The sequence below is a fragment of the Schizophyllum commune genome (assembly GCF_000143185.2).
Source record: "Schizophyllum commune H4-8 unplaced genomic scaffold SCHCOscaffold_7, whole genome shotgun sequence".
NCBI lineage: Eukaryota > Fungi > Basidiomycota > Agaricomycetes > Agaricales > Schizophyllaceae > Schizophyllum > Schizophyllum commune.
The window spans coordinates 880,162-905,960 of record NW_026089544.1 but is presented as its reverse complement, the minus strand read 5'-3'; the positions used below and the strand labels follow the sequence as shown (position 1 = coordinate 905,960).

The following is a 25,799-nucleotide window of genomic DNA, read 5'->3' as shown; positions in this document are numbered from 1 at the left end:
CATGCAAATTTTGCAGGTAACTTAGCCACCTGGGACCTCGGGCCTCAATCTGCCACCTGCCGATGAAGACGATGAACATGATGGGCGCAAGCAAAACGCTAATGACCGCGGCTGATGCCGGCCCAGGTGTTCATGACGAGCACGTGCCATCAGAGTGCTGGACACACAACTCGGACTCACTTCAATTCCTTGCAGATGAGATCTAAAGCATCTATCATACCAGGTACTGTATGCGATGCTGACGTGTAGTTTCTCACTCGTAAAGACACAGCTGTGACACCTCGCTATGGGGCACTAGCCTGAGCGCCCAAGGGTGCCGAGGCACAGGAAACCTCACTATGTCGCTGTTGACGATGTTGTTGAGGCAAGTCACAGTGAGTTTACTCGGAGATGATATCTTCAATGAATGCACCGAGGAGCTGAGTCAGGATACCAAGCCAAGTCACGGATGACATCGCCCTCGGACACAAGACATCGTATGGAATCGTGCATGGCATGGATATATGAGTACAAGATAATGATACAGTGCTTGTGTGGTCGATTCCGTACAAGAGATGAGATGACAATGAGTGAGTCCATCCGATGGGAAAAGAAGGTATACAAGTCCAACACGCGATCAACAGATGCATGGAAGCCAAATGACACAAAGAGGATCGAGCTACAGCACGCTCGGCAGGCGCTCGACGTCGCTGATGATCTCGCAGTCGTCGAGGGGTTTGGACCATTTGTCTGCGAATGAAGCGAAGCGATTTCAGTGCCAGTGACTCGCCGCCTAGGATGTCGACATACCTGGACAGGCAAGGAAGTAGTTCTCCATCGCTGTCACAAAGCGGTCTTGATATTCATTCGGTGGCATGACGGTGATCTCCTTCCCCGTTCCGGAATGAAGACCTTGCTTTGCCTTATACTCCAGCGTCTTGGCAAACGTATAGCTGCCTGCGGGGAATGAGTAAAAATGTAAGACTGCAGGAGGGCCACATACCAATAGTATCGACGAGACCACAGGCGATCTGCTTCTTCTCGTTGTCGATGCCAAGTAGCAACCTTGAGACACGATGAGCGAGATACGCAGATAGACGACCACTGCAACTCACGAATAATCCATGATGTTGCTCTTCGCCAAGAACTCAGCATCCGCTCGAATCGCCTCCCGCAAGACCGCCTTCGAATGAGGGCGCAACAGTGTCAAAGTTCTTTGCTGGCCTACAAGCGCGTCAACAACCCACCCCACTCTATAGCTCGTGCCCTCACTCACCCTCTATCCACTCTCCGTCAAACAGCGTCTTCGCCGTCTGCTGCGACTGCGCCGCCTTCACCTTCCTCCCCTGAATTCCCTTCAGATCAAACGCTTTCTCCACCTTATGCTGATAGAACAAATTCTCCATAACCAGCAGATCCGCCTTCGCCTGCACATTCCCCGTCTCCAAGTTCCGTATCTCCACCGTGTAGAACCCCGCGAGCTTCGCTAGCACCGTCGGCCGACTCGCCGTCGAGTCCATGTACCGAAAGTAGTTCGGGCCGAGGTCGATGAGCACCTGCAGGTCCGCGGTGTTCCACGCGTTGACGAGCGTCTTGATGATGAAGCGGTCGTCGGCCGTCTTCCAGAAGTTTGACTTGCTTTTCCCGCCGTCGGCGGCCCAGTTCGCGCTGCGGGAAAGGCTGTGTATGAAGACGTCCTCCACGCCGCAGCGCCGGCGTAGTTGATCGAACTGCTTCGCGTAGTACACGGTGCAGCTGAACTTGAGGCGCTTGCCGACGGTCCAGTCGTACTTGATGTGCGGTCGCTCGTCGATGGAGAGGAGCTCCGTCGACAGTAGGCCATGGTGAGGACGCCCGTAAGGCGAGTTGGTTGTCTGTTGACCGTCGCTGCCGTTGAGCATGTAGCGCATAGCGCCCGCTAGCCCGCTTGACAGCGAATGCGTGAAGAAGGAGCCTCGCTGGGGTACAGGCGAGTGCATTTGTGGCGCATCGGCCAGACCCTTCGCAGGTGTGGCTGGCGCGGGCACTTTACTCGGCACTTCCGGAGGTTCAGCGTCGTTCGCAGGGTCCTCGTTCTCTTTGGACAACTCGCTCTCCCGGGACAAGCTGGATAGGCCCCTCGCTCGCCATGTTTGCGCCGTGAGATTCGACGTTCCGGCGGTCGCTGTTGTCGTGGACCCAGGTCGTGAGTCGGACGAGGCCTCAATATTGTGCAGCATGGCGCGTGTGGAATCTGGCATCTTCGCGTTGCTGACCTCGCCGCCCGCGTCTACACTTGTTACCTCCACCGCCGGCCTCGCCCACGCAGATGGAGGCATGATTCCTGGCGCGCCATTCCCCCTCATTGTATCGCCCGAGCTGACGAATCTCGACAATGGCGACGATGACCCATCAGTCGGCGACTTCTGCCGCAACACCTCGCGGATGGAAAGAATGGATGTCGGATCCCGCGGATGCTCCTTCCTCGAGATGACAGCAGAGTAATCCTCGAGCTCGTGCCACACTGCGTCTTCACGATCGGGATCGGGCGTATTCTTCGCTCCTCCGGTGAAAAATCTATAGCCTGATGAAGAAGTGAAGAACGACGTTCCATGCGAGGCGCCAGGAGGCGAAAGCAGCGAAGTCTGCGGAGGACTCGACGGCGTCCGCGACAGTGACATTGCAGATAGCTCTCGCTGGTAGTCCTTTGTACTAGCACGGCGGTCAGCTTGTGCTAATCACACATCGACGCCAAGCGAGCATACCTCAGCGTGAACGCAATGATGCTCCCCCAATCTTCCTCACGCACTATGATGTTCGAATCCGGCGCCGCATGACAAGACTTCTTGAACCACTCCGGCTCTGCTGCCTCGTCCATCTTCGCCAACGAAGGATCCTTCTTCACCGCCTTTGGCAAATGCTTCTTCTGCCAGGCCTGCAGCCTACGATCCGCCCCCAGCGCGGACGACAAGAACGACCGCCGCACATCGTTCAGCGTATCCACAGGTGTACGCGCCAGTTGCGCGTACAGACTCTGCTCCGTGCGCTGAAACGTATGACGCATGTTCAACAGAAGCTCCTGCGGCGGAATTTCCTTTGATGGCGTCGGAGGCGGAGCCGATGCAGTCGAAGCGGTTGAGGATGCAAGGGAAGATCGTGAGGATGCGGCGGAAGACATGGATTCCCTGTCCGACGTTGCAACCCCGAAGTAGTCGGTACTGCCGCCTCTGTTGGATCCGACAGAGCCTGGAAGTCCAGATATCGGAGAGCGAGAAATAGATGCTCTCGGTGTCGACGGCTCGTCGATGTCATCGTACGCATCGTCTGTCGAGGGCAGGCGCGGCAATGCCTTTTTCATGACCTTCATGTCGTCAGTCGAGAGTAGATCTTCCTGAACGCTCGTCAGCATCACACAGATACTCGTACAGATCTCGCTCACCAGCTTATCGACATGATCGCTCACACACTCCCAGAACACCTTAATCTCCCGTCGCAAATTCCTCTTGTCCTCGTCCCCCTCGTCAATATCGCTCTCATCCGCCTCCGCCGGTTTTGGCGATTTTGCATTTCCAGTGCGCACGATTTGCAGCCTCGGCACCCGAATATCGAAAATATCCTCCACAGCGGACAGGGAGAAGGCCACCGTCTGTTTTCGGCACTCGAACATGCGGACCATATTGAAGCGCGAGGGTGGCAAGCCGTCTGTCCAAGGCTGCTTGGGTGGAGTGGTGTGTTCGCACAACGCAGGGGAGATGGAGCAAAGGCGTGGAGAGTACACGAGCAACTCGAGGTACTTCGCGAAGGACAGAAGGCTGTTCCTTCGTTAGCCCGCGGTCAAGTCTCTGCAACTAACGAGAACGTACTGTGCACCCTCCGACACGACCTTCTTAGGAGTCTCAGCCCGGCAAACGCTACATCGCACCCACGTCTGTATCCGCAGCACCTCGTCCGCGTCCTCCTCCGCTTTCTCCTGTCCGCCCTTACTGTTCTCGTCCTCGTCCTGGAGTTCCGAGGGCTCCTCCAGGTCCACGGCAATCTGCACACCACCATGTATATACCGTTGTTGGTGCTTCCCCCTCACCAGCCCACACCCCTGCCTCGCACACAGCTCATACGCATCAAACACCAGGTCCTCCAGCATCTCGCCCAGCGACATGTCCCGCTCGTCGTGCGAGTAGTACCGATACGTCACCCACCGCGGCCGGTCGCAGGGCACAAAGCTCGTCGTGTTCTCCTTCGTCGCCGCCGAGATCGCGTCCTCCCCTTGTGGGATTTGCGGCGAGTCGGCCGCTGGGACGTACAACGATGCGAGAACGGAGAAGCTTTGGTGGCGTACAAAGCCAGTGATCCCCGCCATAGCGCGGCCCTGGCTATCCTTGCCCTCCCATCCCAGTAAGCTGAACAGTCCAGTGCGCTCATCACCGCGGAGCTTACGCCCCGGCTGCTTGTCTTCCTCCTTCGCTAGCGTGACCATCAGGGGAGGCAGGGGGTACTTGACGCCAACGGAAGTCGAGAGGAGAGTTCGCGCTTCTTCGAGGCGTTTGATTGTGGCCGCAAATGGTTGCGCGGGCTCCTCCTTCGGCGGGGTGATCTTCCTTGGGTCCGTAGGCATAAAGGAAAGGCGACGGATGCGAGTACCCAAAGAAAGTGAGGTATCATCTGCGATGCGGCTGAGAGCGTTTTCCGGGTGAGATGCAGACGCGCGCATGTCAAGTGAGCCGCTGCGAGGCGGAGGATGGGATCCGGTGAGGGAGTTGTTCCGCCGTGCTGTCAGGCTCTTCCTCGAAAAGAAGTTGAAGATGCTTGAGGGGAGCAGGGAAGTGCGGTTCTGTCCCTTCAGGCTATCCTTCCTGTGTACATCCGGTACCCAGCCTCCTGGCGCCGTCGGAGTCGTGGGGGACGCTGTCTTGGGTATGGGGTACTCCAGCGCGACAGCAGAGGAAACTAAGAGGTGCTGTTCTAGTACAAGGGAGAGGTGGGTGTATATGGCGATGCGTAGGACTTTGGCGAGATGGTGATGTTGGATTGGCGAGGTGATGCCCTTGAAGGTGAACGTTCCGCCAACTAGCTCAAGGTCTTCATCCGAACCTAGAGCGGTGTGAGCCAATGTTTGGGAGGTCATTGATGACAAGACGTACCGCTGTATTCCTTCAGGCCATACAGCACGATGTTCTCTACATCTGGGTTCCCAGCGTCGGGCAGGTGGAAGACATGAGGCCGGAAAGTACATCCGACGTGACCAGGTATCAAGTCGAAGCCCGAGTCTTCTGCAGGGACAGGTGCCCTACTCCCAGGCGGTGCGAGAGACAGAAGGAGGTGCTGGCGTACTGGGTTGGAGGACGAGCCGGATGCGCGGGAGACCATGGCACGCAGTTCCTCAAGCGACTTGCTGAGGTCCTCCTGCGGCTTCTCCGTGGATGGGAAGAACACTGCCTCGCATGGAGGCCTGCCCTGCCCCTCCCCCTGCACCGAGGACGATCGCCTAGACATCGTTGACGGGGGGCGTGTCATCTTCTGCGCCGCCTTGACTGTGGCGTGCCGGTCGATCTTCGCCCGCCTCCTCCGCCGTTCCTTCTTCAGTCCGTGCAGCCACTCTCCGCGCGAGATGCTCGCACTCAGGTCGTCCAGGGCCTCCTCAATAGACGCCACCCACTCATCCTGCCTGCTCTCTAGCGTCGCGTCTTGTATCTCTCCCAGCACATGGCGAATGATCTGGGAGCGGTGCTCGCGCGAATCGACAGACAGCGTCGTCGGGTTTGGGCCCAGAGGGAGTGCGGGGAGGGGCTTATATCTGGGCATGACTGCGCGCAGTCGTGAACATGAAGGTCGTGGCCAACGGTGTCTGTGTTGTCGGGCGCCAGAAGCGCGATGCTCAAGTCCGGGGAATCATGCGCCGATGCGGTCATACCATGACATATCTCCGCTTCCGTATTCGGTAGGCCTTGTTCTCTCACGATCACAGGATGCAGGTTGATATTTTCACAATGAGGACCATTTTGAGCAGTAGACTAATGAGTGTTAGGCATACACAGTCCAAGAAGGCGGTACAGGGAATCGCTAAGCAAAGAGCAAGCCACCGAACAAGTCTGACCTCGGGCCATAACGCATGCCGCGACCCTGCACCCCAGCCGGCTTCACCTGTTCCTTGTCCATCGCCGAACACACAAAGCACTTCCCGTGATAGGAGGACGGAGAGAAGCACCTCTGCGACAGCTCCCTACGGCATCCGTTACATGGAGTTAGCGGCGAGCCAGGAGCAGGGAGATCAAGGATGTCGAGTGGCATCAGCGAGTGCCGCAAATACGCGTTGGACCCATCCGGACGGCAGCGGCTGTGGATGGAATGGTACGCCTCCGTCTGCCGCTTGAGATTCGCCTCCTGGATGTCTCCGCGCCCCTTGAAGATGCGGTACAGCGCCAGGATCATGTCGACATCCTCAGTAGCGTAGACAACCTGCTCGGCCGTGAGCGGGCGCTGCAGCCACTTGCTATGGTCGAACTTGGGCCCTTGGGGACCTGAGCATCGACGTCAACATCGTCTCTGACATCCACCGCACGAGAAACTAACCTCGCAACCCCATGGGCCTTTGAATAACACCATAGTCCTCCGCCGCCCCGCGCAAGCCGTTCAACCGGTGCACATCAGCAAACTCCGCCTCTGTGATGAGCGACGCCGGGATCCCTCGATACCCCCGGCTCAGCCTCCTCTTCTGATCGAAAAAGCTCTCCCTCTTCCTGCGCGCCATGATGTCCGCGATCTGCAGGTCCACTGCCCCGCGCAGCTGCACGCCATAGCCATGTAGAAGCTCGCTCGCATCCATTCGGCCATCCCACACGAGCTTCGTCACCGACGAGTCTGCGAGCAGGCTGAGGAGGGACTGCAGCTGGTCGGCGGTGAAAGCGAGGGCGTCGACGAGGTAGGTCACGTCGTCGAGCGTGCGGAAGGAAATGACGGACAGCTTGCCGTTCGCGGCGCCGAGGTCGCGGCCCTCCATGTCGAGGGCGAAGATGCCCGAACGACGCAGCTGTTCCTGCAGGGACTCCAGACCGGAGGTCGTGTTGACAAGCATGCTGAGGGGTAGTGCCAGCAGGGAGAGACGTGGAGGAATATCCTGACCTTGAGCCTGCTTTTATAGAGGACATGATAGCTATTAGCATCCTGAACCCATGCGCGCCACGATGTGCATCTAGCTCGCGGAACCTTCTCAACGCGACGGCATATACGACGCTAGACACTTTCAGGGGACGAAATAGGGCTTGTAGGATTTAGAAAGCGTCGCGGAATGACGACAAAATGAGCGGGTGAGCAGGCAGTGGGTCGTAAACCTGGTGTATCCTAGTAAGCAAGCGTGCATGGACCACAATGTATTGAATGCAACGTTACCTAGGAGGACGCGGGCGGAAGATGGGAGGCCATGGCTTACTAGGACAGGCTTCAATAAAAACATACCTCGTGCACCATGCCTGATACGGGGAGCGCGGAAGAAGCGACCGTCGAACGTTCGAAGCAAAGCAGGCAGTGGTCAGCTTGGACAACGCTGGACAACGCTGGACATCGACACCTGCAACTGAAAACACTGCATAATTATTACAATCGCTAATCACCGTCAACCCATGCTAAAACCAGCTGTACTGCGCTCCAGCGCCACCGTCCGCATATCGGCATCCAGATCCCGGGAATATCGCGCACGTTGCCTCTCTGGAGTCGAACCCGTAGGCGGCGACGTCCCTCGCTGCCGTGGCGTACGCCGCGGGTCGCCTCTTGGCGGTGTCGCTGGAGGGGTTCCGCTCCTCGAGCCGCCGCCGCGCCGCGACGTCGTGCTGCTAGCCGCGCTCATCCCAGACGGCGTCCGCGAGCGCGGCGCGGGCTGCCCACTCGCAGGAACAGGCGCCGGCGCCGGCGGCTTGCGCCAGAACCACAGGCGGCCCCACCAGCGCCGCGCACGTTCCATGCGCTCCTTCTCCTGCCGGCGCTTCTCGAACGCGGCGCGGTACCGCTCGTACCCCTCGCGGAATCCGCGGTCGACCTTGCTCGAGAAGATGAGCTCGCCGCGCGGGTTCTGCGCGGGCGGGATCGTCGGGATGGGGAGCGTGCCCGTGGGGCTCTTCGACCGCGCATTGCTTGGGGAGCGTGAGCGCGGACGCGTCGTCGCGTCGTCGTCGGGCCGCTCGAAGAGGAAGGACAGGGGATTGCTGAGAAACTTAGTGCGCAGCGGCGGGCGGCGCACGTTCAGGAATATGTTGAAGGAGCGGAGGGCGCGGTTTGCGTGGGGGACGTATCTGGAGGTATGTGAACAGGCGCACGGCGTGGTAAGGATACGAACACACACTTGTTCGCGTAGGCAATCTTCTCGGCGTACATGCCGCTAGCAAAGAATAGTACAAGTGTCGTGACGCTCACGAAGAGCATACCGCTTGCCAGGAAGGGGTGAATGGTGAGAGCTGCATCACGGCCGTCTCCGTAGACGTCAGGCAATAGCTTGCGCAGGACAAATCTATACGGTATGGCAAGGAGGGACATATCGGGGGACATGAAGAGGACCTCGGAGAGGAGAAGTGCAATGATAAGAAGCAGCTGTATGAGGAAGACTAGGGGAAGTAAGTTAATCATTCAGTGGTATGGCTGGAGACGTACATTGGTACCTTGACTTGCGCTTCTGCAGGAACTCCGCATTCGACTTCAGCCGCTCTTCAAACAACAAGAGATCGCGATATGTTGCAGCATCGTTCTGGGGGACATAGGCGCGCGATGGTGGTGGTGTGGAGCGTGGCGGCATCTGCCCACGCGGATAGCTGCCCCCGGCTCTTCTGCAGCTCGTTCCAGCGCAAGATGTGCGACGAAGTGAGACGAAATTCTGTCGGGACGCAAGACTTCCTGGGTCTAGCAGAGCCCAAGATTCGTGGGTGTGAGGGCCGGGGGAATAAAAGTGGTAGTATATGGTGCCAGGCGGACTGCGAGATGAGCGTTCTGGCCAAGATCGGGCTCCGGCGTTTGCCGATGAACTCACCTGAATGTACTCTCATAGTTCGTGAACTCAGATGCCCCTGCGCTGGAACCTCAGAAGTACAAGAAATGGATAATCAGCCAGCAACCTAAGCCCGCCGCTCCGCAAGAGACGAAAAAGATATCATGGCATGACCGCGGATTGAACGCGGGACCTTCAGAACTTCAGTCTGCTGCTCTCCCAACTGAGCTATCACGCCTTGAATTAAGTCGCATTGTGCTGTACCAGGTTCCCTGGCAAAGGTCCGCCGTTCCTTTACAACTTTATAGTCATGATTAGTGCGTCTTCGCCGCCGTCAAGACCTTCGCCTCAAACCTACTTTCATTGTCACAAGCTATGTAGGACAGTCTTCCTCCAGTGTGACCAACCAAGACTTCAACTGTGACATCGACAAATCCGTGACTTGCTCCCGACTCCCATCGTAGGTCGCACCAAACGCAGCGCGAGGACCCTTCGATCACTTCCCAAGAAGCTTCACCTTACTCTCCCCTCATTCATAACTCTGGATAATCTCACCGCGGTCGTGCAGAGAGTGGAAGGTGCAACCAACGCCCCTGATTCTTGCAGGCCTGTCTTTGGCTCCCTCTAGCCAGATAATGTCCCTTCTTGGCCTCATCGTCCGGTCATCGTCCGGTCAACCTGCGTATGCACGCGATACTCAGTGATCTGAAGCTCCTTGCGGCAGCACTTCTGCCAGTCACGAGAAGAGCAGAATACAGCAACATTACGTGCACGCTCCTCCTGGGGCTACAGACACTCTTCCCGACGGCCTAGGTCTGGATCGACTTTCCGGGCTCTCTCGCGGGCGACTCGACTTGCGGGGTGGACGTCGTTCCTCTCCTGGTGAACATTACTGGCGAGTTAACTTATATGTGGCCCTGAAGTTGGCGCTGAAGGACACCAAGCCTCTGTCGCCGCATGTAACCGACATGCCGCTGCGCGAGACGATCCTGGCAAGGCTCGTCGTGCTCTGGGACCACGACTTGGTGGCGCACGCGATGACCAAGGTTCTCATGCAAGTACGCCCAAGGATCTTTGCCGTCGCAACATTCGGTTCGCAAGTCTGCAAAACAGCAGATACATTCACATACATCGCACCCCCCTTCTCACATTACAGCAAGAACAATCAACAGCATAGACGTGACCGCGAGTCGAACGCGCGAAGGCTCCCACCGAACCGCCACATCCCAAATATGGGTCACTGTACGCGAGCGCGCCGTCGGTCAAGGTCACGAACGCCGCCGCTTCCAAGTCGTATCGACGCCTCTCGCACCACCGAGGGTATGGGCCCTCGGCTGTGGAATACACCACTGGTAGCACTGGAAGTATAACTCGTATGGTCACCACCTGGGCAATCCCGGGCTTGCATACGTATCCTATCCAGGCCGGCCGACCAAGCAAACCATCAACCTTCCACGGAAGCGACTTCGCGCCATGTCCAGCACGGCACAGCGCGTATCGTCCCTGTCCGCACCGCCGAGGGGATCAGCCCCCGGCTGTGGACTACACCACTTGGTGATAAGTCGACGAGCACTGCACAACAGGAAGCCTGAGCGCCCCGCTGGCCCCTCCTCGACTTACCGGTGACGGCGGTCGCCCCTACCTGAGGGTTGGGGCGACCTGGCTTCTGGTGAGTGCCCTCCGTCCATCCCATTCTTATACTGGAGCCTCTACACCTCGCCTAAGCAGGTCGTTCTACAGCAGCACATGTCCACTTCAGGCGGCGGCGGATAATGTGCGAGACCTCCAAAGGCCCAGAGGCGGACTTTGGCTTGAAATTGGCTTTCAAAAAAGCGTCCGCAAGCGCGTCTTCGCGCGTGATCGCGTACTAGGCACGTGAAACTACCCCTTGGGCACACTAGCACAAATACAGGAAAACAACCTAGCGCTCGATTCCCCTCCCCAAAGGTCGTGTTTGAGGCAAGGTCCGTCATCATCTCATGATTTCTGAACTCCGAGTCTCTCCGTGCTGCTGTATCGTCGGCGAGCTGTGCACGTCCGCGTATAAAAAGCAGAGGTATCCTTGCCTTTCTCTCCAGAAGCCAGGTCGCCCTTCCCCTCGGGGTCGTGGGCGACCGCCGTCACCGGTAAGTCGAGGAGGGGCCAACAGGGTGCTCAGGCTCTCTGTTGTGCAGTGCTTCTCGACCTGCTACCAAGTGGTGTAGTCCACAACCGAGGGCTGACTCCCTCGGCGGTGCGGACAGCGACGCTCCGTCGTCGCTTTCGTGGGTTGACGGTTTGCTTGGTCGGCCGGCCTGGATAGGATGCGTGTTGAAGCCCGGGACCCTTCTCATCCTCGGCGGTGACAGCACGAGTGTTCCGGTCAGCGCTACCAGTGGTGTAGTCCACAGTCGGGGGCCCATACCCTTGGTGGTGCGAGAGGCGTCGATATGGCTTGGAAGCCTCCTTAACCGGCCGCGACCTTGCTGACAACGCGCTCGCGACAGTGACCCGTAATTCGGATGTGGTGGCTCAACAGGGAGCCCTTGCACGTTCGATCCGCGACCATGTTCATTGTTCGATCACATGTTCTCCTGTCGTACTGTACCAGAAACATATTCTCGTCCAAGGAGAATTCCGCGCTCTTGCTCGGAATATAGGTTATGCTTGTCTCTGCCCAATCTGGTCGTTGTCAGTGCTTTGTCCGCGGTGAAGGAGCGTGCTTCTTGTACCAGGTCGGCATAAGGTTTTTATGGCGCAGTTTACGCGCACAGTTGCCTCAGCTGCAGGACAGAATGGCCGCCCGTACTCTGTATCGTGATCTCATTCATGCGCAGAGATCTGGAGCGATCTCTGAAGCCTGCAAACGTTGGGGGTCCCGGCCTGGGACCGGCCCGATACACCGGCTCTCCGCTTATTTCCTAATTTGGTCATCTGGGATTTGCGGCGATTGCTCTCGACCTTCATCCACTACTTTCGCAGATCTCCCATCTTACCTTGTATCTGGCGCGCCCGGCACAGAAAGTGGCCTGCAGAAAGCACCGATCCCCCAGAAGTTCGACATCATATGCACGTGTACCACCACGTGGTTTTATCTGCTGTGCCGTGTCATCATCGCTTGTGACGGTCTTTGCTCTGCGCACTGACCATCTCCGCGTCGATCATGTCGACGTCGGACGCGACGACGAGCTCCTCGGAGTCGTCTGCAACAATCTACAAAGGAAAGATAACGCGCTCCTGGCCCCAGCTGCCCCCCGAAGTTGTGCGGTGCGTCCGCCTTTGACGTTGACGCGTGTGTGCTCGCGCGTCTGCGACGCGCTACGCGATGCTGATCGTCATCTCCAGTCTGATCGCGACACACCTCCTGCTCCAGAGCAGCAGAACAGGCCATGTCCCCCACGCGTTCAAGCAGCCCCAGCATTGGCAGCAGCGCATGCTCTACGATGTTTTGCGCAACTTCAACGTTCTCGAGAAGATGTACGAGACCTGTCCACAGTGGGGAGCTGCACGTACGTCTCCTACTTTGCCACAATCTGCTCCCCCGTCTGCGCCCATTGCGCTCGATATGCCGCCACGAATGTACCCCAACCCCACCGTCCTCCATCATCGCTAGTATCTCACGCTCTGACACCTTTACAGTTGACTACCACCTCTTCTACAATCATGCACTCGCTGTCATGGACCCCCACAACCATCTCGGCCATCTAGCCGTCGTCCGCGTCAAGTCCAACTCCTCCACTGCGGCTACCATTCGCGTTCCTCCAGCCCGTCACTTCCGCCAGATCTACACCAACACCTGCATTGTCTGTCGCATCAACCACCCTACAACCTCGCAGGGGCTCTCACAATGCAGAAGATATCATCGCCCGCCATCATTTTACTCGTACGGCGGCATGTGCACCGAGCACTGGAAGCGGCGCTTATTTTTCTGTGGCGTCTGCATGCGCGACTCTCCGCCACAAGAGATGGGTGAATACCAATACCAGCAGCCACACCCAAGCGCTTTAGTCGCCGTGCAAGAGAATGAGGATGAGGAAACTTGGCCCGGTGTGCAGGCCACTTGTCGCGCCTGTCGCGGTCAAGCTCTCTGGAACCGCGTCAAGGACTCTGCGGACGACGTCGCTGCTATCGGTGGGCCGCGCCTCAGCGGGGAAGTCGACTGGGACTTCACAGGGGATGTGGATTGGGAGACAGGTCTCTCTCGGGATGCTTTCCTAACTTGGGGTGATGGCGCCGTGGATGATGTGCTCTCGCTCGCTCGCGATAAGTACTGGCTCCGCAAGCACACGAAGATACGCGATCTGCTCGAGCAGCTGGTCGTGAGCAGCGCATACGATATGGCAGTGACCGGGCAGAGGTCGCGGCGGCGGGCGACACTCACGCCCGAGGTGGCCAGTAACGCTGATTACGACGACTCTGACGTCTCGGACGACGATGTATATGGCATGGAAGACGAGGATGGCGCGCACTATCGGGAAGAGGCGCAAGTTCGCCCGCTAGCACTTTTGGATTGGGCCCGAAACCGAATATTGGATGGGCATTGGCTCGCGCCCAGCGAACAGCTTCTGATATCATACGGGCATATAGAAACCGACTACGCTGCCGGCGGCAAAGATGAGGACTTCATCGTCGAGGCGCGACATCCCTGCCCATGGTTCACAGACGAGGAAGACACCGACGAAAACGACACCGCGCGCGGGATCGCGCACCCACGTATATCATCCGTAACCCTGGACTTGCCCTCGAACACTGGCTTATTGCGCGCCGTCGACGGCGCGTTCGCGCAAGCGATGCGCAACCTCCTGCTGCCGGCCCTCAAGAACCTCGTCCGCAAACTCGTACAAGAGTGCTCGGCTGACGCCGCAAGCACTCGAGCTGAGCGCGCGGCGTCGCTCTCATCGCCCCAGAGCTCGCCCGTCCTTCCTGCGCGAACACTGCCTGTCAAGCGATTACCCACAGATCCTGCCGTGCGCGCTGCGCGGCTGTCGCTGGAGGATGTCATGGACCAACTGCGGGAGGAGAGCACGTGGATTGAAGGCATTGACTGGGTCGCTCGTCGCGAGTATCGGCGCGAAGACGAGCGGCGAGAGGAAGCCTCAGCGAAGGAGAAGGCGGACGAAGAGATGAACGACGACCACACAGAGAGCCCTCCGACGTCGAGCTCGACCGCAAGCCACTCATTACCTCCGGACTCAGACCTACCTATGGGCGAAGGCGAAACGAAGAGCGAGGAGGGTGCGACGAAGGTCGCTGAGTCGGAAGCCATGGATGAGGACGCTGCGTCCATCACTATCGCTGTCGACCCCGTACTTGAGAACCCTCGCACCATGCCCGCCGTTCCGTATATTCCTATCAGCATCGCCCATCTACCAGAAAAGAGTCGGAGGGCGATTTGGGAGGTAAGGGGTGTGCTTTTCACGTCCGTGGCATGTCTGACGAACGCCCCAGGTCTGGCGCGAAGCATGTGCCCCGCTATATCATTGCCGATGCAAGATCTGTGTTCGCGCCCAAACCGTCGCAAGCGGCGCTGAGGGGTCGCAGACGGTCCGGCAGAACGAGCAACGCCTCCCCGAGCGAGAATCACAGGTCGCGCCCCTTGCGCCGGCCGCTCAGATCGAGCTCTTGCCCATGGCCACTTTGGATGGCGAGGATGAGATGGACGACGCCGAGCTGGAGTCGTATCTCTCCTCCGCGGATGAGGAGTTGGAAGAGGTGACGGTGCAAGAGGAGATGGAGGATAGGCGAATGACCGTCCCGTGTGATGATACCTCCGTCGACGGTGAGCCGATACAGGAGGACGACGTGGAGACCAGCCCGCAGCGCGCGCGCAAGCGGTCATGCGACGAGCTCGAGGAGCAGGAGGCACTAGAGGGGCTGCCGCGCAAGGTGCGCAGAGCGGCGTCGCAGCAAGTGCTGCAGGAGGGACTCCATCCGAAGAGCAACGGGCACCTTGACAGGCCACGCTCGGCAGAGCAGCTAAGGCACGGGAAGGCGGCGAAGCCTAGGACGGCTGAAGCAGGCAAAGGCGCCAGGAGCGGCGAAGTTTCGAGGGAAGAGTCGATTCGCGGCGGGACCGATGGCGGGCGGCGGCTGTCGTATGAACAAGTTCAGATCCGTGTACCAATATATAGCAGCCGGGGGCTGCAGGAGAAGGATCTTGTAGAGTATGCTAGATAGTTGAGCTACGCGAGGGAAGCGACGAGGGGTGTAATCCATGTATGAAGGCATATAGGTGTTCAATGCCTTGCAAATCGCATATGTTGAGGACAGCGGGAATGGGCGTTGTTTGCTCTTGTAAAGTGAAGCTTTGTAGTCGCAGCTTGATGTCAATCCACAGAAACACGACAGCTGTCGAGCAGAAACTACACAAAATCAACGTATTGAGCAAGGACATGTACCACAAGAGCCCTCAATCTACTACCATCTCTGTATACTCGTGCAGTGGGAAGGGCTGTAGGGTCAAGGTCGCCTTCGTCTCGTAGTAGGCAAATTCAGCTATGATGATAAGCAAGGTGCGTGGATCTCGGTCTTCTCCTTCTGTCTGCACTATGGGATCAACAAGAAACTCGACCTGGGGCGTATGCTTGTTGTATAGAACACGGATGGCGATATGACAGCCATATCTGATGTTCCTGTGGTAGGTGGCGATCTCTCGACACAGCAGTGGGTGACTTCCGTTGACGTAGCATCGTGTGAGCTCCTCCACAAATATGCGGTCCTCCAGCGTCAAGTCGAGATCGCATCCTACCAATTGTCAGGAGAACGTATTGAAGGAGAGGGGTACCGTACCTGTACGCCCCCCGACGCAGTCCATACGATGTTGCAGATGCCAATCCATCCGTTGACATTCCTTCGAGCAGTAGTACGCCTCTTGACAGATGCACCGTCTTACGGATGTGGGGCGCGCCGTGCACTGAGAAGGGATGAGTGTTCTTGAATCGCTATGTGCACGACGAGATCTTCACCTTTGAATTAGAGCAGCGGCGTGCATGCTTGAGCCTCTCCTTATGTGCCGCCCAAGCTAGCGCGTGCAAAGGCTTCCTCCCCATTAGGTGCCCCCATTGTTTAACAAGCGGACTTCTCGGCTCTAACAACTCCTCCCTCGACAACGGTAAGACGTCCGTATGAAGAAAGCTTTTTGCCACCCGCCGAAGCCGAAGCGTGACAAACAAGGTGATTATAAGCGCGATCACGACCTTTGCACCATCCCCTTCGCGCAGTGCTCGATGGACAGACTGTTGGGAGATGATATTCCGCACGCCCGTAAGCAGCCCATTGGATATCGACAGAGCCAATACGCGCCCATTGAGTTCCTTCTTGTGTAGGGACGCGATGATTGAGCACATCGCTACCGCACGCATAGTGGTATCTGGCGTGAGCGACAGCTCCAGCAATAGCGCAGCTTGTCTTCGTATGGTTCTGCCGGATAGAGGAGGGAACGTGTACGATGGGATGGACAGAAGGTATGAAACGGGTGCGAAATAGAATTGCGCCAAGTCCATTTCCGAGAGGCGTTGTCGCGAATGCAGGCCCCGCTCCAGATTTGCCAGCATTCTACGCCGAAGCCTCTTTGGGTGCCCGCCCGAGATTTTGTACAGCGCCCTGACCATGCTGTCGTAGTATTCCGATCCAGAGTCCGCAATGATTTCGCTGATAGCTCCCTGAGCATGCCTGATCTGGAGACATAACCCTTGGTCATTGTCGCGCTCGAGATCCTTCTGCATGGCAGGATCTGAATGATCTATCCCAAATTCGTGGTACCACAGCGCGACGAGCTTCTGCAGGGGCTCGTCTCGCATAGAGGCCACGATCTGCGCGCGATTTTCTGTTTCCTTCAGTGCTAGCCTGAGGCCCATAGCCAGCACCGAGGGTATGGTCGCCGAGATGACCAGTCGCGTCATGCCGTCTGAGCGCGGTCCGTCAGCCAACGGATCCAAGAATTGAACCCATGTCCACGCGAGGGGCCACATAGTACGAAACCCAACGAGAAGAGCGCGAAGGACGGGTGCGCTGACCGGCGCCTGGGGATCTGGCATGAGGATCATCGAAAGTATCTGCAGATCGTTCAATACGTCCGCCATGCGCTCGTCAACGGGGGAGGAGGAATTTTGCGGGATATAATCGGGGCTCAGAGAGCGAAAGGCCCGAAGCCATACGTGAGGCTGCAGCAGTGGATCGAGCAGTATCGCTTGTTTCCGAAGATTTGTTTCCTCTATCGCCTCTGTGATTCTCTGTTCGAACTCTTCGGCGTTGTCGAAAGACATGATGAAGAGCTGGCAGAAACAGGATGGTGCGTATGCGTTTGTGTTCGAGATGGAAGTCAGGACCAAGCCTGCAAGGGTAACCGCAAAAGGAAATTGTTTTGAATACGAGGACCCACGTCCTCAAAATCAATGCTGAACCGATGATGTGCACCCATTCGGATAGCCCAAGGCAAAGGGGCTGTCTAGATTGAAACGGAAGATATAAGCTCTACATGCATCATCTTATCCAAGAAAAGGGTGTTCTCTTTCTCTCATCCCTTGGTTCGTCGTAACGAATCGGCTTCAACGGCAGAGGGTCCAGCTTCAGTATGTACATGAGCCCTTTGTACGTTATCTCCGCCACTGGGTAGAAGAAGTTCCCCTTGTTTCCAACCTCCGGCCGCCTCTCTACGGTGTCCATCACGATTCCTACGTCAGGCGAGTTCTCATCAAAGCGGACGCGAATTTCAAGATCGTAGCCATTGAGTAGCTTGTCCTGGACTTTCGTATCTTGCAGCGTCTTGTTGATGGTCGCTTGCTCGGCGGCAACGCAGATACTCGTCAGCTCTTCCAAGAAGATCCTGTCTTCAAGAACCAAGTCGCACTCTACAGGGGCTTAAGAGGCCCGCGATCATGCAACGTGAAGTCAGACGTACCTGCGCGCTCTCCGGCGCAAGTCATACGATGCCTAAGACGCCAGTCCGCTTGCTGACACACTTTCGAGCAGTAATACGCCTCCTTACATATGCACGTCTTCACTTGGGCCTCACGCTCCAATGGGCACTGCGCCGTGGAAATGAGCAGACGCACGCGTATGATGCCAAGTTCGTGCACGCATACCTCTAGGTTGAAGCAGCCTCGCGAAAGCCCAATTCTCTTTCTGTACGAGTTCCATGCCACCGTATGAGCGCCCTTCGCGTGTAGGAGCCCAGTCCATGCCTCCGCAAGATCGTTCGCAGGCAGTTTGACCGCCAATCGCAAGTCGTCCTCGACGCGCACCAAGCTTCGAGTCACCCTACGCACGCGTAGTGACAGGCGTATGGTGTCTATGCAACCTCCGATTACCTGTGTGCACTCCGGGATCCATGCTCGATCAACAAGCGGCATGTGTGCCACAATGTTTCTGAGGGCTGGCAAAAGTCCTCCGGCGATAGCGATAGCGATGACGCGCTCGCCGGGTTGCTTTTCATGCAGTGCGGCGACCAGAATGCATACAAGGATGGCGCGGAGCGTGGTTTTTGGGCTCTGCGAGAGCCGGAGAAGGGTTCCGGACAGTTTTCGCACCGTTCTTCCCGAGATAGCCTTGAAGTGGTATGACGGTACATCGAATACAAGGAGAATGGGGCGGATGTACGTCTGCATCAGTTTCTCGTCCTTCACGAGGTATGGCGAGTACAAATCTCTCTCGAGATTGGCGAGAAGCCGCCTCCGAATTCTCTCCGGGCGTCCATCGCATAGGACATGTAACACCTGTACCATCCGGTCGTAATAAGGGCAATCGGGGGCGAGGAATTCCTTCATCATGTCTTGCATGAGCTTGGTCCTGGTGAAGACGGATTCGGCGTGCTTGCGCATAATTCGCGCCAGCTCCTGGTCAGATGGGTCGACTCCGTAATTGTGGTACCATAGCGCAAGGTAGCGTTCCAAGGGCTCTTCCTGCATCATGGCTATTGTCTGCGGGTCGTTCTCCAGCAGAACCAAGGAGAGGGTGGTCGGTAGTATCGCAGGAATGGTGACGGAGATAAAGAATCGTTGCATTCCAGACTGGTTAAGCGTACCAGACAGGGGGTCGAGGAACTCAATCCATGCCCATGCCGTATTCCATAGTAGATGAAAGCCAAAGAACATGACGCGATAGATGGTGAGGTCCTGGGTGTTCTCATACTGGATGAGCGTCGCAGAGAACGCCTGCAAGGCTTCAGCAGCATCGCCCACGCGGGGGGTGAATTGATAGCGCGTGCCTGGGCGCACTTCCGGGAGGTACTTCATGTCCATCGCCCGAAAGGCCTGCCGCCAGGTTTTAGGCTGCGAGAGCATGTCCAGGCGCTTGGCCTTTTTCTGTGGGTCCGTCTCCTTGATAGTGGCGTCCATGTACTCGATCATGTCTGAGCCTGACTGAGGAGCCATGATGGATGCCAGGCGGAGATGACCAGGAGATGACGGTCGGGACGAAGAGGGGCAATCGCGTCGCGTCGCGCGACGCATGAGAATCCTGGACCGGGCCGCCAGTGCCGGTCAGACTTAATATAATTTCAGGAGCAGATGAAGCCCCGAGAATAGACTACAATACTATGCTGTCCTTGTGGGATGTAGCGCGACAACGAGCGCGCCATTTTTTGCACCGTCCTTAACCTGCAGCCATCGGCCGAAGCGATGCTCCTGGCCCAAGCCAGCAACAAGCAGCACAGACGACGGCGCCGACTTCTTCACTGCAGGTGCGGATGCCCACTCTGACTCTTCGAAGAAGCCTTTCGGAGCAGGTACGAGTTGCAGTGAGTTGACGACGCCGAGGGCGAGGGTAGTGCCAACGAGAGAGAAGGACTTCAGCTTCGGGTCAAGCTTCCAGAAACGGATGGTACCGTCCCATGAGCCTACACGTATAATGAATATAGAACAGGATGGAACCACGATGCGGGGACGTACCTGATGCGAAGAGGTCGGAGTAGTGAAGGCAGGCCAGGGCCGTGATCCAGCGCGGTGTCTGCACTACGCCTTCCGTCTCTGAAGGGGTCTCTTGCAAGCCATGAGCTAGGGGCTGCGTGAATATCGGCTTCTTCTTTTGTGTCGACCACAAGCAGATCGAACTAGAGAATGAGGTTAGCGATATCGTTCAGCGGCATACACTAACCACTCACCCGCTATCTCCTCCAGTGAGGAAGGTCGTCTCATCGACCATCGCCACACACTCTAAGCTCCCCTCCACGTATCTCGCGTCCTTCTCCTTCTTCTGCTTCCGCTTCGCTGCAGCATCTATTTCGTCGTCCACATCCTCGCCCTCGTCCTCGCCTCGAAGGCCGCCTTCGAGGACGTCGCGTATGCGGCTGCGCACGCCCCCACGAAACACGAGCTGTGTCTCCTCCACGATCTTCCAGAAGCGCGCGGTCTTGTCTCGCCCACCAGCACTGACACAGGTTTCGCCGCGCAAGGCATCGAGCGAGAGCACGACGTCTTGGTGTCCGAAGAGTGTCTCGACGTAGCCCATCACGTCGGGCGAGAGGTCGTACACCTTCAGCGTGCGGTCGAAGGAGCCGCTATACAGCTGATGAGAGCCTTTGCGGAACGCAAGACACTGAGGGAGATGAGCTCAAGAGCGGCGCAAACGCCAGAGTAAACGCACCGAGATCGAGTCCTTATGGCCAAGGTGGCCGATGAAGCTCTTGATCCACTCTCCCGTTTCTGCGTCCCAAACGCACACGCGCCTGTCCTTGCCTGCGGAAGCGACGTACTTCCCATCGCTGCTGAGAGCAAGCGCGAGGACCTCATCCGTATGACCGGGTAGAGATGCGTCCGGGACTGCCTTGCCCTTGCCCTTAACGTCTGGCCGTATTTTGAATATCGTCTTTTGCTTCGCGCCATTCTTCAAGTCCCACTTGATGATCGAGCCCTCCTTGCCCGCGGTGTACAGATATTCGCCAGACTCGGACGCGACAGCAGATGTGACGGAAAATCGATGCCCGCGCGTTCGCAGCACTTCTTGTGGTTGTTGGGACAGGTCGTACTGTAATCATTGAGTAAACTAAGTCGAAGGGGGAAAGGGGATACGTACAGAGTCTGCGACGAACAAGTGGATCTTGCCAGAGTGCTCCAGCACATCCTGCTTCAAGCGCGCGGAGATGAGCTCCCTGTCCACATCCGCGGCGTCAAACTCCCCCTCGGCTGCAGGATGTTAGTCAGGTCGAGGGGGACAATGCATGACACGCACCTAACCCCTCCTTCACGCTCTCGAGGTAGAGCTTCGCCAGTCTTAACCTCTTCTCCGCGGGGGTTTCGTTCTCATCCTCGTCCGCGCTCCCCTCCTCGCCATCTGACTGCCTCAAGTCCAGATCATCGATGTTCCCCTCATCGTCCGTGCGATCGGAGTCGAGCTCCTCGTCGTTCCGCTTCGCTTTCTTCGTGGGCTGCTTGCTCGAGGATGACGGCTCGCGCCCCTTCTTCCCGGCAAACTTCTTCGACTTGCCCGACGCATCCGCGGAGGATCCGGAGCGCTTGCGCTTGCGCGTCTTGTTCGAGACGAAAAAGGCGTCGGGCATGCTGGCGAGCGCGTTCAAGAGCAGAAAACAATGCGCGACTCGATCATGAAATTTGGAAAGAGCCTCCGGTGATCTCACATTTAGCGCCGAGCATATCCGGAGGCTCCGCGGTCGAACCCGGCAGCCTTCATCATGTTGAGAGGCTTATCACACTGGAGGAGTTCTGGCTGCGGGCAGTAGAGACCCCTTCCACCGCCAGAAAGCCAGTAATAAGAACACGAAAGGTAGTCATGACCGAGTGAACTTGGATCTATGAGTGAGAGTGAGACTCTTCAGACATGGCTATGAAGAAGCGTAAGTCTGCAAGTGACTTGCAAAGACCAAATTCATTCCGTTCTCCGTCCCAGTCTTACATTTCTCTTTGTCTGTGTGGATGCATATCCCAGAAGACTCTGCGCAAAGCCGCAACTCAGGACCTAGAGGGTTCATCTTGCGGCATTTGCCGAGTATGGCCGGCTACACGAACCGGGCCGGTCCTCTCAATCATGCACCATCATGCTCAGAAGCCATTCAAACAGCGAGTCCTTCGTTGTCTCCTGCCGCCATGGTCCTCCAGTCTCAAGCATATGTCTTCGACGCTCGTCCGGACTACCCCTTGCTAGTATCTGTCAAGCGCTACTGGGATCCAGAAACATCGTCGGAAGTGCCGGACGCGCTCACCCTCGTCTGGACTCACGCGACGGGCTTCCACAATGAGATCTCCGAGCCCGTAATGAAGGACCTGTGCGCGCTACCTGGCCTTAAGATACATGACATGTGGGCTATTGAGTGCCCGAACCACGGCACGTCAGCCGCATTGAACGAGCGCGAGCTACAGTTTGGCTACGAGCCCGTGTGTACGTCGCTTCTGTTTTTCTTTCCAAACCGTAGGTTCTTAAATGCGTGCTAACGCAACCATAGTTGGCTGGAGTGAATACGCGCGTGCAGTGCATCTGGTCCTAGCAGGACAGGGCAAGGGCATCGACGTCGACTTCAGCCAGCGTCGCCTCGTCGGTATCGGGCAGTCGATGGGTGCTGTTGCGCTCGAGCTGTCGCTCACGTATACCCCGCGTGTGGCCTACGACTCTCTTATACTGGTCGAACCGATGGTCATGAACCGCGAAGCGACGGCTGGCCCTCATCAATTCTTGGTCAACGGCGCACGCAACCGACGTGATATTTGGCCGAGCAAGCCTGAAGCGTACAACCTCTTGAAGAGTCGCAGCTGGAAGACCTGGGACGATAGAGCTGTGCGGCTGTTCGTGGTGCGCAATTTTATACCTGCAAGCTATCCGGGATGACTTAGTCTAAGCGGCGTAGGAGCACGGCCTGCGTAGTCTGCCTACGCTTGAGTACCCGGACAAGACTGAAGGCGTCACTTTGGCATGCGCGAAGAGGCAGGAGGCTGTAAGAGATACCTAGACTTTCATAGGCTCGTAACATCTCACTCACACCTGCGATTCAGGCGACCTACGAAGATCCTCTCGGCGTCGCTCGTGCATACGGTTTCTTGAAGCACGGCGTCAAACGTGTTCCGACGCACATAATTTACGGGGCCGTCGACGACTATCTGTAAGTCCCCGACCTTTCGCTCTGCTTACTGTCTCCTCTGTGAGGTCTTTGCTTACCGTGAGCGAAAGACCTGCTTTCGTCAAGGACGACGTGATCAACAACGCGATAGGCGGTGTGCAGCACCTTGCCTCATTGTCTCGCGTCGAGAATGCCGGACATCTCGTACGTATTGCGCTTCTGCGTAGACAACCAGCGCATGCTCATGTTGTTATCAGGTGGTGCAAACGAGTCCAAAAGAATTAGCAGGGGCGATACACCGATGTCTCCGGTCGCAAGCGACGAAATCGAGGTTATGATAGGATATCCATCAGATGACTTGAAGATCTGGGGCTGACCTGATAATACGAGGAATAGGAGCAATAGAGCGCCCGCTCAATGGTTGTAGGCGCTTGTAAAGGGGGTCGTCTCACGCTGATATATATCCCGTTCTTTCCGTTCGCTGCATGGCAAGATGGCCGAGTGGTCTAAGGCGCTACGTTTAGGCTTCTACAGCTTTCCGTAGTCTTTCGGGGCGTGGGTTCAAATCCCACTCTTGTCATTTTGCTGTTTTTCTGTCTTCAGCGAGCTTCAAGTTGCATTCTTCCGGTCAAAAAACGAAGAAGAACGAAGCAGAGGAGCGGAAGATAGAAGAGAAACGAAATTCAACTGCGCACCTGCCTAATCGGGAAGCGTGGGAAAGTGAAAAGGAATTTCCACGAATTTCCCCCAGAACCATCGCGATTGTGTTCTCTCCACCTTCACGTACGACGTGCCTCGTGCACCTCATATGCGCGACGAAGGGCAACGAGGTCCATACTCGCACGCCGCATAACTCAGTCTTCTCTTCCTGCAATCTCGCTGCGCCATGCCTCTCCCTAAGGAAGGCAAGCCATTCCTCAAGATGATGGAGGACGCAGTCAGGGAGGCGAACTCGAAGAAACAGGCCGAACTGCTGGTCCCAATATCACAGCTCAAAGTCTGGGAGCAGGCCTTCCAATCCCTCAATACGAAGGACATTCCTGCGCAGGCTGATTGGCATACCTTTGCTCTGCGCATGCGTGAAGCGACGGGCGGCTTAGAGCTCTTTTCGGCGGTGTTCCTGCTCTCCCAGGAAGCCAGCACGCAGGCGGCTCTGCGTGTGCTCTGTAAGGGCTTTGAAACCATCTGGCCCTCTGCCTGGGCGTGGATTCAGTTCCTTGACCCGCTCTCTGGGCCACTCGACTTGCAACCCAACGATCACTTCCTCCTCTCGTGCACGGTCCCGGGTGCCCTGGTGGCTGCGCTCTTGCTAGCGTTCAAAGACGGGAGCCGACAGACCCTAGCGACGCTCGGCGGAGAGCCTCTGGAGAAGATGCTCGCCTTGTGGTATCATGACTATGGAATAGACGCATCCAACGCTGCTCTCGTGGAGATCGAGCGTGGCGATGATCTGGGCGTTCATCTGCGAAACCAGGGCAGTCAGCACATCCTCGCCAGATACCTACTGCAGCGCGACTCTCCTTACCACGAGCGCACGGTAGAAGTCCTGCACAGGCTATGTGGTGGGCGCCCAGGGCGCATCAGGCGCAGGCTACTCCTGAATCTGGAACGTGGTCTGCGTTCGCGTCACTCCATCGACAACGGCGAGTTCTCGCGGACGTACACCGAAGCCCTTGTCCGCTTGTATGACGTGCCCGCGGAAACGTACTACATCCCTCCTCCGTCCAAAAGGACTGTGCGACGGATAACTGGTCACCTCCTCCGCCTCTCCCAGGTGCCTGACACAACCATCCGCGCAGTATCCATGTGCACTGTTCTCCTATGTTTCTGTAAACGGGAGGGCGGCGAGCGCATAGTTCGCCTCGCACTCCCGAACGGTCTCCTCGTCGGTCTTCGCAACATTGTGTCCCACCTCCCTCTCTTGCCACCGTCAAAGGTCAACAATTGTCCCAAGATCGGGGAGACCTTCCTGACAATCATAACTACGGCGATCCGACTGCGGCGAGTGACGCGCGAGATGGTGCGCGAGACAGATATCTTACTGGCTTCGGCCAAGGTCTCCGAGTCGAATATTCTGCCTATGCGCTGGGCGCAGTTCCTTGAGGCGAAGAAGATGCACACGTCAGCGTGGAAAGCGTTCAGAAAGCGACTCAATACCGTTCGGCGCTGTCGCCATCTCGAGGTGGGCGCATGCTTGTCTTTTGGTCCTTCGCAAGCTGAAGCTGACATATCTGTTACGCGCACAGTGCACGGAACAGGCGCCTTCCGTCAGAAGCTGTGTCTGCCGAGAAGTATACTATTGTTCGAAGGACTGCCAACGGAAGCATTGGCGACAGCATCGGATGGAATGCCCGGGGGAACGAATGGGTACGCTCCCAACTGTAAGTACGCGCTGAGCACCAGATCTCACTGACGCTCCTTCGATTTGGCCGACATCTCTCAAGAACGCGAATTGACACTCGAAGATCGTATTTACCTCGAAGAAGTCACACGCTGCCACGCAAGCAACAACTACACGCACTTGACGCAGAAAATCGGGAGGCCCGAAATTATGGCAAAAATCAAGAAGGGCTGTGACTTCAAGATGCATGTTCTGTATGACGAGGGCACTCCGAATGTCAAGTTCAAGGTGAACACGGTGAACGGAGGAGCTGGCGGCGACGCAGGGCGGGTGATGCTGTATTTGGTGGGGCATCTGAAGTACGGCGAGGTGGAATACACCCTCAAGCTGGATCCTGAACCGCTGGAAGGGTTTGTGCCCGCGGTCGCTAGGCAACTGATTCATAGGTTACGCCCACGGGCGTAACAAGACGGCGCGCACCATTGTGCCGCTGGCGGTGATCAGCACGACTAGTGTTCCTGTATATATTACTACTGGATTACACTTCGCGGCTC

The 25,799-nt window shown here is 57.1% G+C and overlaps 10 protein-coding genes and 2 non-coding genes across 12 annotated transcripts; 4 read left to right on the top strand and 8 right to left on the bottom strand.

Annotated features, from left to right (window-relative positions):
• Window positions 1–472: 472 nt before the first annotated feature.
• Window positions 473–5,811, bottom strand: SCHCODRAFT_02628563 (uncharacterized protein). The gene is made up of 9 exons (XM_003031380.2): window positions 5,097–5,811; window positions 3,822–5,046; window positions 3,398–3,770; window positions 2,724–3,349; window positions 1,256–2,670; window positions 1,095–1,203; window positions 983–1,044; window positions 790–936; window positions 473–729 (listed from the first exon to the last, which is right to left on the bottom strand). Exons 1-9 carry the CDS (start codon window positions 5,755–5,757, stop codon window positions 659–661), a joined length of 4,689 nt encoding a protein of 1,562 aa, XP_003031426.2. The 5' UTR covers window positions 5,758–5,811; the 3' UTR covers window positions 473–658.
• Window positions 5,812–5,909: 98 nt separating this feature from the next.
• Window positions 5,910–7,389, bottom strand: SCHCODRAFT_02580737 (uncharacterized protein). Its single transcript, XM_003031381.3, has 3 exons — window positions 7,342–7,389; window positions 6,526–7,283; window positions 5,910–6,473 (listed from the first exon to the last, which is right to left on the bottom strand). The coding sequence occupies exons 2-3, from the start codon at window positions 7,025–7,027 to the stop codon at window positions 6,016–6,018; spliced, it is 960 nt and encodes a 319-aa protein (XP_003031427.1). The 5' UTR covers window positions 7,028–7,283; window positions 7,342–7,389; the 3' UTR covers window positions 5,910–6,015.
• Window positions 7,390–7,949: 560 nt separating this feature from the next.
• Window positions 7,950–8,923, bottom strand: SCHCODRAFT_01038585 (uncharacterized protein). Its single transcript, XM_003031382.2, has 3 exons — window positions 8,593–8,923; window positions 8,286–8,546; window positions 7,950–8,237 (listed from the first exon to the last, which is right to left on the bottom strand). Exons 1-3 carry the CDS (start codon window positions 8,732–8,734, stop codon window positions 8,188–8,190), a joined length of 453 nt encoding a protein of 150 aa, XP_003031428.1. The 5' UTR covers window positions 8,735–8,923; the 3' UTR covers window positions 7,950–8,187.
• Window positions 8,924–9,088: 165 nt separating this feature from the next.
• On the bottom strand, window positions 9,089–9,161 carry SCHCODRAFT_t126. Its single transcript has one exon. It is a non-coding gene; the product is annotated as a tRNA-Phe (tRNA).
• Window positions 9,162–10,796: 1,635 nt separating this feature from the next.
• Window positions 10,797–11,591, bottom strand: SCHCODRAFT_02628558 (uncharacterized protein). The gene has a single exon (XM_050345477.1). It carries the CDS (start codon window positions 11,323–11,325, stop codon window positions 11,044–11,046), a length of 282 nt encoding a protein of 93 aa, XP_050199574.1. The 5' UTR covers window positions 11,326–11,591; the 3' UTR covers window positions 10,797–11,043.
• A 192-nt stretch (window positions 11,592–11,783) lies between these two features.
• On the top strand, window positions 11,784–15,266 carry SCHCODRAFT_02544298 (uncharacterized protein). Its single transcript, XM_003030966.3, has 4 exons — window positions 11,784–12,169; window positions 12,248–12,411; window positions 12,542–14,301; window positions 14,351–15,266. Exons 1-4 carry the CDS (start codon window positions 12,066–12,068, stop codon window positions 15,077–15,079), a joined length of 2,757 nt encoding a protein of 918 aa, XP_003031012.1. The 5' UTR covers window positions 11,784–12,065; the 3' UTR covers window positions 15,080–15,266.
• SCHCODRAFT_02544297 (uncharacterized protein) lies at window positions 15,254–17,227 on the bottom strand. Its single transcript, XM_003031383.3, has 2 exons — window positions 15,868–17,227; window positions 15,254–15,815 (listed from the first exon to the last, which is right to left on the bottom strand). The coding sequence occupies exons 1-2, from the start codon at window positions 17,164–17,166 to the stop codon at window positions 15,657–15,659; spliced, it is 1,458 nt and encodes a 485-aa protein (XP_003031429.2). The 5' UTR covers window positions 17,167–17,227; the 3' UTR covers window positions 15,254–15,656.
• Window positions 17,228–17,314: 87 nt separating this feature from the next.
• On the bottom strand, window positions 17,315–19,315 carry SCHCODRAFT_02628550 (uncharacterized protein). Its single transcript, XM_003031384.3, has 3 exons — window positions 17,986–19,315; window positions 17,802–17,928; window positions 17,315–17,751 (listed from the first exon to the last, which is right to left on the bottom strand). The coding sequence occupies exons 1-3, from the start codon at window positions 19,270–19,272 to the stop codon at window positions 17,384–17,386; spliced, it is 1,782 nt and encodes a 593-aa protein (XP_003031430.2). The 5' UTR covers window positions 19,273–19,315; the 3' UTR covers window positions 17,315–17,383.
• A 27-nt stretch (window positions 19,316–19,342) lies between these two features.
• Window positions 19,343–21,451, bottom strand: SCHCODRAFT_02544290 (WD40 repeat-like protein). Its single transcript, XM_003031385.2, has 6 exons — window positions 21,068–21,451; window positions 20,912–21,021; window positions 20,483–20,863; window positions 20,001–20,434; window positions 19,789–19,949; window positions 19,343–19,736 (listed from the first exon to the last, which is right to left on the bottom strand). Exons 1-6 carry the CDS (start codon window positions 21,393–21,395, stop codon window positions 19,435–19,437), a joined length of 1,716 nt encoding a protein of 571 aa, XP_003031431.1. The 5' UTR covers window positions 21,396–21,451; the 3' UTR covers window positions 19,343–19,434.
• Window positions 21,452–21,923: 472 nt separating this feature from the next.
• Window positions 21,924–23,380, top strand: SCHCODRAFT_02628545 (uncharacterized protein). The gene is made up of 6 exons (XM_003030967.3): window positions 21,924–22,231; window positions 22,296–22,639; window positions 22,695–22,781; window positions 22,840–22,946; window positions 23,015–23,108; window positions 23,162–23,380. The coding sequence occupies exons 1-6, from the start codon at window positions 21,940–21,942 to the stop codon at window positions 23,240–23,242; spliced, it is 1,005 nt and encodes a 334-aa protein (XP_003031013.1). The 5' UTR covers window positions 21,924–21,939; the 3' UTR covers window positions 23,243–23,380.
• Window positions 23,381–23,391: 11 nt separating this feature from the next.
• On the top strand, window positions 23,392–23,484 carry SCHCODRAFT_t139. The gene has a single exon. It is a non-coding gene; the product is annotated as a tRNA-Leu (tRNA).
• Window positions 23,485–23,772: 288 nt separating this feature from the next.
• SCHCODRAFT_02580716 (uncharacterized protein) lies at window positions 23,773–25,797 on the top strand. The gene is made up of 3 exons (XM_050343908.1): window positions 23,773–25,086; window positions 25,151–25,271; window positions 25,349–25,797. Exons 1-3 carry the CDS (start codon window positions 23,791–23,793, stop codon window positions 25,708–25,710), a joined length of 1,779 nt encoding a protein of 592 aa, XP_050199573.1. The 5' UTR covers window positions 23,773–23,790; the 3' UTR covers window positions 25,711–25,797.
• Window positions 25,798–25,799: the final 2 nt, after the last annotated feature.

Excerpts from the sequence above, each read along its gene's own strand:
- SCHCODRAFT_02628563 (XM_003031380.2), bottom strand. The coding sequence starts at position 5,757 with ATGCCCAGATATAAGCCCCTCCCCGCACTCCCTCTGGGCCCAAACCCG. Across the intron at positions 1,204-1,255 it reads TGACGGAGAGTGGATAGAGG|GCCAGCAAAGAACTTTGACA; the intron begins GTGAGTGAGGGC and ends ACGCGCTTGTAG. Across the intron at positions 1,045-1,094 it reads AGCAACATCATGGATTATTC|GTTGCTACTTGGCATCGACA; the intron begins GTGAGTTGCAGT and ends TCGTGTCTCAAG.
- SCHCODRAFT_02580737 (XM_003031381.3), bottom strand. The coding sequence starts at position 7,027 with ATGCTTGTCAACACGACCTCCGGTCTGGAGTCCCTGCAGGAACAGCTG. Across the intron at positions 6,474-6,525 it reads AAGGCCCATGGGGTTGCGAG|GTCCCCAAGGGCCCAAGTTC; the intron begins GTTAGTTTCTCG and ends GTCGATGCTCAG.
- SCHCODRAFT_01038585 (XM_003031382.2), bottom strand. The coding sequence starts at position 8,734 with ATGCCGCCACGCTCCACACCACCACCATCGCGCGCCTATGTCCCCCAG. Across the intron at positions 8,547-8,592 it reads GCGCAAGTCAAGGTACCAAT|TCTTCCTCATACAGCTGCTT; the intron begins GTACGTCTCCAG and ends TACTTCCCCTAG. Across the intron at positions 8,238-8,285 it reads GATTGCCTACGCGAACAAGT|ATACGTCCCCCACGCAAACC; the intron begins GTGTGTTCGTAT and ends ACATACCTCCAG.
- SCHCODRAFT_02628558 (XM_050345477.1), bottom strand. The coding sequence starts at position 11,325 with ATGGGCCCCCGACTGTGGACTACACCACTGGTAGCGCTGACCGGAACA.
- SCHCODRAFT_02544298 (XM_003030966.3), top strand. The coding sequence starts at position 12,066 with ATGTCGACGTCGGACGCGACGACGAGCTCCTCGGAGTCGTCTGCAACA. Across the intron at positions 12,170-12,247 it reads CTGCCCCCCGAAGTTGTGCG|TCTGATCGCGACACACCTCC; the intron begins GTGCGTCCGCCT and ends CGTCATCTCCAG. Across the intron at positions 12,412-12,541 it reads TCCACAGTGGGGAGCTGCAC|TTGACTACCACCTCTTCTAC; the intron begins GTACGTCTCCTA and ends ACACCTTTACAG.
- SCHCODRAFT_02544297 (XM_003031383.3), bottom strand. The coding sequence starts at position 17,166 with ATGTCTTTCGACAACGCCGAAGAGTTCGAACAGAGAATCACAGAGGCG. Across the intron at positions 15,816-15,867 it reads GCCGCTGCTCTAATTCAAAG|TGCACGGCGCGCCCCACATC; the intron begins GTGAAGATCTCG and ends ATCCCTTCTCAG.
- SCHCODRAFT_02628550 (XM_003031384.3), bottom strand. The coding sequence starts at position 19,272 with ATGGCTCCTCAGTCAGGCTCAGACATGATCGAGTACATGGACGCCACT. Across the intron at positions 17,929-17,985 it reads GAGGCTGCTTCAACCTAGAG|TGCCCATTGGAGCGTGAGGC; the intron begins GTATGCGTGCAC and ends TCCACGGCGCAG. Across the intron at positions 17,752-17,801 it reads TTGCGCCGGAGAGCGCGCAG|AGTGCGACTTGGTTCTTGAA; the intron begins GTACGTCTGACT and ends AAGCCCCTGTAG.
- SCHCODRAFT_02544290 (XM_003031385.2), bottom strand. The coding sequence starts at position 21,395 with ATGCCCGACGCCTTTTTCGTCTCGAACAAGACGCGCAAGCGCAAGCGC. Across the intron at positions 19,950-20,000 it reads CTCACTGGAGGAGATAGCGG|TTCGATCTGCTTGTGGTCGA; the intron begins GTGAGTGGTTAG and ends CTCATTCTCTAG. Across the intron at positions 19,737-19,788 it reads CTCCGACCTCTTCGCATCAG|GCTCATGGGACGGTACCATC; the intron begins GTACGTCCCCGC and ends TTATACGTGTAG.
- SCHCODRAFT_02628545 (XM_003030967.3), top strand. The coding sequence starts at position 21,940 with ATGGTCCTCCAGTCTCAAGCATATGTCTTCGACGCTCGTCCGGACTAC. Across the intron at positions 22,782-22,839 it reads GCGCGAAGAGGCAGGAGGCT|GCGACCTACGAAGATCCTCT; the intron begins GTAAGAGATACC and ends CCTGCGATTCAG. Across the intron at positions 23,109-23,161 it reads TCGAGAATGCCGGACATCTC|GTGGTGCAAACGAGTCCAAA; the intron begins GTACGTATTGCG and ends TGTTGTTATCAG.
- SCHCODRAFT_02580716 (XM_050343908.1), top strand. The coding sequence starts at position 23,791 with ATGCCTCTCCCTAAGGAAGGCAAGCCATTCCTCAAGATGATGGAGGAC. Across the intron at positions 25,087-25,150 it reads GGCGCTGTCGCCATCTCGAG|TGCACGGAACAGGCGCCTTC; the intron begins GTGGGCGCATGC and ends TTACGCGCACAG. Across the intron at positions 25,272-25,348 it reads ATGCCCGGGGGAACGAATGG|AACGCGAATTGACACTCGAA; the intron begins GTACGCTCCCAA and ends ACATCTCTCAAG.